Source organism: Corvus brachyrhynchos, unplaced genomic scaffold (assembly GCF_000691975.1).
Source record: "Corvus brachyrhynchos isolate BGI_N302 unplaced genomic scaffold, ASM69197v1 scaffold616, whole genome shotgun sequence".
NCBI classification, from domain to species: Eukaryota; Metazoa; Chordata; class Aves; order Passeriformes; family Corvidae; genus Corvus; species Corvus brachyrhynchos.
In genome coordinates this window covers 147801-154352 of record NW_008238831.1, presented here as the reverse complement: position 1 = coordinate 154352, position 6552 = coordinate 147801, and the positions used below count along the sequence as shown (strand labels likewise).

Sequence of the window (6552 nt, the reverse complement as noted above, 5' to 3'; positions counted from 1 at the left end):
AGGAAACGCTATAAAAAGGCCGGGGGGGGGCTCGGAGGGACGTCCTGGCAGGAAGCAGCTGCTGTGGCCAGCCCGGGGCTCAACAGGCTTTTCCTGCCTTGCAGCAAATCTCCCAGCTGCTCTCCCTGCTGCACCAGGGCCAGTTCCAGCCCAAAACAAACTACAGGGGAAACAAGTACACGGCCAAGAACGGCAGCAGGTAAGGCTGGCTCCCAGCACTTCCCTTCCCCACGCCCCCTTCCCCTGCTCCAGTCCCACCAGTCCAAAACCTCCGAGGGCAGGAGACACCAGGGCAGAGACTCAAGGGAAAGGCTCATCCCCTGGGGTTGGAGGTTGTCTCTTCAGGGGATGGGTCTGCTCCTCTGGTCCTGGCTCCCAGTGGTATCCAGCTGCTCTTTGCCTCCTTCCTGGGGCACCTTTGGCAGGTCCCTCCATACTCACCTGAGCTCCTCCATGGCCATGAACCATCATCCTTTGCCAAGAACTCTGACAGTTTTGGGTGCGCAGGAGCACACAGTGGGCCAGCTCTGGTGGCAGCAGCACAAGGATGAGTGTTCTCATGGCTCTGGGCAATTCTTTAGTGCCTGTCAACATGAGTTTGGGACACCTGAACCTGTGCCAGGGGGCAAAGGAGTGAGGAACTGCAGCAGGGCTGGAAACACTGAGATATCCCAGCTGTGTGCCAAAGATATCCCCAAACTTGATGGTGTTCCCATTAAATGATGCTGCTGACCTCTGGGTGCCCACTCCTGAGGATGCCAAGGCTTCATCCCTGCTTTGCCATGTCCCCCTGTCCCCACCTGCCCAGGCCAGGGGCAGACACAGCTTTCTCCACCTTCCTCACCTGCAGCTGCAGAGGATGGAGAGGGAGGGAGAGCAGCTCCAGGGCTTCTGGGGCAGGGCTGGGCTGCGGTGCTCCTCACCTGGAATGCTGGAGGGAAGCTCCTCTGAATTCATGGGGAGGAGCCAGCAGGTCCCTGTTTGCTCAGGATATGCCCCTGGATCCCTGGAAATGTCCCAGGCCAGGTTGGATAGGGCTTGGAGCAGCCTGGGACAGTGGAAGGTGTCCCTGCCCATGGCAGGGGTGGGATGAGATGGGCTTTAAGGTCCCTTCCAGCCCTTCTGTGGTTCTGTGATCTTGCTGCAGAAGGATAAAAACCCTCTCAGGCAGGAAATGTGGAGCAAAACCGCAAAACTCACTAACTGAGGGGCACTCAAAGGTGCCTTTGGTTCTCAGAGTGATGCATGGGGAGGGTGCCCACAGCCCCTGTCAGGGGCATTTTGGGGGGATAGAGACCCTTCCAAGGGCTCATTGGGGCAGGGCTGTGCTGGGAGCTGGAGTGACCTGGGTGTTGTGACCCCCTGGCAGGGCTGCAGGGCTGGACACGGGGCTGGACACAGGGCTGGACACGGGGCTGGACACGGGGCTGGACACTGACTGCCTGAGCACCAAGGACAGCGGGCACGGCGAGAGCGAGGCCGGGGACCGCGACTGCGACAGCGCCTTCGAGCTCTCGGTGCAGCAGCTCGTGGGAGAGGAGCTGGAGACCCTCCTGGAGCCCCAGGCAGGTGAGGTGACCTCGCTACGGGCACAGGGTGGGGCTGGAGGGGCTCCAGCAGCGGGATCTCCTCAGGTAACACACCCTAACCCCAGCCAGGAGGTGCAGCTGGCTGGAGGGGCACTGGCAGGGGCAGGGCTTGGGGCAGCACCTCTGGACCATCCCAGGCTTTTGGGACCAGGCAAAGGGACTTGCTGAGCTTCACGTTGGAATTTTCCACGTGTTTATGGCTGCTCTTCCCTGCCATGGATGTGTCTGCTGTGGTTTAGGGTTTAGCGATGTGTGAGCTTGACCTCTGTCGTTGCTGAGGGGTGAGGTCCAGTTTCACACTGCAGCTGGGGAACTGCTTCCCACGCTGGCCTGAGCCCTCCCTTCATGGTGTCCTGGTCCATGCAGAGTGAGAAAGGTGGACACTTGTCCTTGTCAAGCCCCTCAGGGTGTTATGTACCCTCAGAGCCCCTCTGGGCTCCTCATTCCTCTTCATCTCCGGTGACCAACTTAATTTTAGTGTATCCTTTTTGAGATGTGTGACCAGAATTGTGTGCAGTGTTTAGGGTCCACTGGGGATACAAGGAGGTTTTCTGGTTTGTTCCTCATTCCTGTCCTGGCCAAGCTCCATGCTGAGCTCTGTTTGTGGTGACTCCCAAATCCCTCCTCTGCGTGGAGGGAGAGCCATCAACACATGACAGGTTGCTGTTCCCTGGGACAATTATCTGACAGTTGGTGACACAGGAATTCACCAGCCACGTTTTGCTCATGGCACTCAGCATTATCAGGTCCTTCAGCAGGCCTCTGCTTTTGGGTGTTTTAGTGGAGTCAACACCAACATTGTCCCCTTTCCGTGTCATTTATCACTGTGTTGAGCAGATACTCTGGGACTCCACTAATGACCTCCCTTGGTGGGGAAGATTAATTATTCCTACCCTCACTTCCCAGCTTTTAACACATATTAGTCCCTGCAGAACCTGGCTGTAAATTCAGGCACAGCTCAGGTCCCCTGCAAGCCTGGCTGGTGCTGTTCCACCAGCTCAGGTGACCTCTGCCATCACAGAACTGAATCCTGGAATGGTTTGAGCTGGAAGGGACCTTAAAGCCCATCCAGTGCCACCCCTGCCATGGGCAGGGACACTTTCCACTGTCCCAGGCTGCTCCCAGCCCCAATGTCCAGCCTGGCCTTGGGCACTGCCAGGGATCCAGGGGCAGCCCCAGCTGCTCTGGGCACCCTGTGCCAGGGCCTGGCACCCTCCCAGGGAGGAATTCCTTCCCAACCTGTCCAGCCCTGTCTGTCAGTGGGAAGCCATTCCCCCTCATCCTTCACTTCAGGCCCTTGTCCAAAGTCATGCAGGACTCTCCATCCAGCCCTTCCAAATTTCCAGAACACAATTCCCCATCTGACAATGTCAGGTGGTTCCTGTGGGAGCAGCAGTTCCGTGGCTCTCTCTGCTAAGCCTTGCACAGAAGGATTTCTCTGACTGCCTGTGCTGGATTCACCTTCACTTAAAAACTCCTGTCACCATTTCCACCTCCCCTCCCTCTGATCCCGCATTCATTTGAAGCAGTAGTTAATGAACAGCAGCTAATAAACCAGGCAATTTCATATCTGAGTTCCTCTGGCACTCCGGGGTGAATGCCATCTGGGCCTGACATTTTCTACATGTTCCTTTTATTGATTTGTTCTAAAAATCTCCTCTCCTGGCATTTCAATTTGAAAGAGTTGGGCTGACTCATGTCCTGTAGCAGAAATTTCATTGTGGAGCCTCTGTGCTCGTCCACAGTCAAGAGAAACTCATTGAGCTTTGCTGCTGGGGTGGTTTGAATTCCAGAGCTGGGCTTTTTTGGTGCTCTTCCTTAAGGACAATACCTGCTGCTTCTCCCCCTTTGCCTTCCTGCTCTTTTATTCCAGTAAGGAGCAAACAAAGGAAAGGCTGAGACCTAAAAGCTTCCTTGGATTCCAAGGTCCTGCAGCCAGGAGCAGGGAGCAGCCAGGAGCCCAGCCCCATCCCAGGTGCACTGGCATGCCCTGATGCCAGGAAAGGAACTGGTGGACCTGCCCAGCATCTCTGCCTGGATCCAGTCCTGCCAGGACTGGACCTGTCTACTCCAGGGAGCATCCTGGAAAATCTGGGCTATGGTGAGGCTGATCCATGAAGTGCCATCTCCCGTGATTCTTGGATCTAACAGGAAAAAACCCCTTTGGCCAAAGTCCTGGAGTTCCATAGAATCATTAGGGCTGGAAAAGCCCACTCAGAGCATTGTCCCCTGCACTGCCAGGTCCACCACTGGCCGTGTCCCCAGTGCCACATCCCCATTCCCGGGATGATGATTCCGCCACTTCCCTGGGCAGCCTGTTCTGTGCCAGCAGGGAATGCTGAGGCTGTGGCTGGGTGGGCTCCTGCTGGCCGTGCCCAAAGAGGCTGCTCTGTTCCAGGGGTGCCAAACCTTCCCCAGGAGCCCAGACCTTCCCGCAAAGGCGGCCGAGCGCAGCCGCCGGAGCTGCCGGGCTCCTTCCTCCTCTCCCAAACACAAACAGAGCCGTGGACTTGCATCCTGAGAGGGAGGAAGGAAGCACTGCTGGTGCTCAGGAGGATCCTAACAGCTGGCTGAGGCTGGCTGGGCCTTTGTGCTGCTCCCAACGGAGGGACTGCAGTCCCAGGCAGCTCTGGGATTGTTGATGCTGCGGGATGAACTCCCAGCACCGTCTGTCAGCGCCGATCCCCCACCAGCCCAGCGCAGCACTCCCAGCAGCAGATGAGAGATAGAACTTTATGGATGATAAAAACAACCCCTGCTCCCCAAACACCATTAAAACAAGGCAGTAAAGAGTTATTGGTCAAATTAAACATACATAATTATGAGGTTTCATGGCCACGGGACTGTCAGCCTGGCTCTCCCTGCAGAGAGCAGACCAGTTGTGCCCTGCTCCAGAGATGAGGCAGCCAAGTACTCAGGGAATGAAGTGGCTTCTTGCAGGCCGGGGAGGAGAACGCTGCATGTTTTACAGCAAAACCTGCAGCACACTCGGGTGATGTCTCCAGGAACAGTCACTGCGACTCAAACACTGAGACTGCAGAGAGAAACCCTGCATGTGAAGCAACACAGAAGAATTTTGGGGCTCCAGCTGAAACAAAAATCTGAGGGCTGTACCTGCCCTTCTCTCCTTACCAGGCTGGAGTCCCAGCTCTTGTCCCCAGCCCATGCCAGGACAGTTGTTTTCCAGGGGAAAGGCCAACTTGCTGCGTGGGCTGAGGAAGGAGCCGTGTCTCAGTCACTGACTGCAGATCCCATGTCCCAGCTGTGGCAGGGTGTTATTGATGACCCTCTGGAACCAGCAGGGTAAGAGCACTGCAATGGGGACCCTCCTTTCAGATGCCACGTCTTGTGTCAGAGCCACACAATTGTTACAGGGACACCAGCCCTCGCTACCCTGCCACTGCTGGGTTTTGTTACCAGGGAGGTTTTGCTGCTCCCAAAACCTTTCCCAAACCCGGCGGTCGCTCCAAACCCCCCCGAGCTTCTGGGATGTGCTTTGGGAAGGAACAATGAGGGGCTGGAATGCAGCCTCTGTGTACCACAGCACGGACTCTTGTTTACCAGCTACCTCAAAAAACAAGAATCCCTGTTTCCCTTCCTGCTGTCTGACAGGGAAGCTATTCCAGGCTCCCTCTGCTATGGGGTCCTTCCTTTATTTTCCAGGAGATGTTTATTCGTGGACAGTTATAATCACTTCTTCTCTTGCCAACACTATTTTAAGCATAAAGATTTCCTCTGCTGGTGCTTATCTCCTCAAAATAATGACAGGTTGCAGTCAGATCCCTGGAGAGCACTCGCTTCCTTAGGAGCAGCCCCCCCCCACCTCTTGGGGTCTCCATTGTGTCAGCCTGGATCACTCCTGGTTTCATCTCCAGAGTTTTCCCTGCTGGTGTCATTTCAGCTCCCGCTCCCGCAGATGGATCATCTGATTTGTGTGTAATTCCCCCAGTCACACCCAGTAACAATCCACCCTGGCTGTGCCTCCCTGCCAGCAGGGAATACCCCAACCAATCCTCTCTGTGATTCCAGTCGCCCATTTTGGGCCACAATCAAATTACTGGTGCACTAACGAGCCTGCCCCAGCCCCCAGCCCAGGCTCCCCCTGCTCCTCAGCTGTTTCCAATCGAGGAACAACTACTTTAGAGCTCAATTGTTCGGTCCCAGTCTCCAACCACCCAGCTGTGCATTTTATAATCCAGAATTTCATTCTGGTATTATTGTTTTCACAATAACCCATTTCTTTTCGGTCTCAATCTGCCTCTTTAACAGCACATTCCCACCCTGGAGTGACCCTGAAGGGAAGTCCACTATCTTTGTGTCCAACACTTCCCTCTGGAAAGCTTTTCATTGTCTGCTCCCCTTCAGCCAGTCCTAAACCCTCCCTCTCTCAGGCTTTGCTAACAATATAGTGAAGTGCCAACTGGGACTGCAACAAATGAGAATGAACAGTGATTCTAATGGTTATTTTATTAAAACAAACCAAACCAAAACCCCCAATAGTTTCAAACCAGTTCTATTGTGTTTGGCTTTGTTAACCTGCTGGTTTGCGTGGTGTCACAGGTGACCTGTTACAATCACTGCTCTCAGCTGATTTTAGATATTTTCATTTATCAATATTTTTATTGATTTATTCCCCTCCCCCCCCCCTTCTCTGCTGTGCTGTCCCTCCCCAGAGCTGGCCCTCAAGAGGCTGACAGCTGCAGACCCAGCGTGGGTGGCCCGGCTGTCCCTGCCCCTCACCAGCAGCTACAAGGACAACGTCTTCTCCCCCGACTCGCCGCGCTCCCCCGAGGACGAGGAAGCTGCGAGGCAGGAGAAACCAAGGACCTTTGAGACCTTTGGCAAAGGTGCTGGGGCTGACCCCAGTGGCACTGGGACCAGGCTGGCCAGCACGTTCCTGTCGGAGATGAGCACCCTGTTTGAGATGATCCTGTCCCAGAAGGTGCAGGTGCACAGCGAGACG

At 55.3% G+C, this 6552-nt stretch overlaps 1 protein-coding gene across 1 annotated transcript in view; it reads left to right on the top strand.

The window, feature by feature from the left end:
• LOC103618370 (protocadherin-12) overlaps nt 1-6552 on the top strand; it is a gene marked incomplete at its 5' end in the record, with an annotated part of 12306 nt that overhangs the window by 4173 nt on the left and 1581 nt on the right. Inside the window, 3 exons of the mRNA XM_017738149.1 lie at nt 105-199; nt 1370-1569; nt 6263-6537. Of these exons, the coding sequence (XP_017593638.1) occupies nt 105-199; nt 1370-1569; nt 6263-6537 (570 nt within the window). The remainder of the gene's footprint in view (nt 1-104; nt 200-1369; nt 1570-6262; nt 6538-6552) is intronic.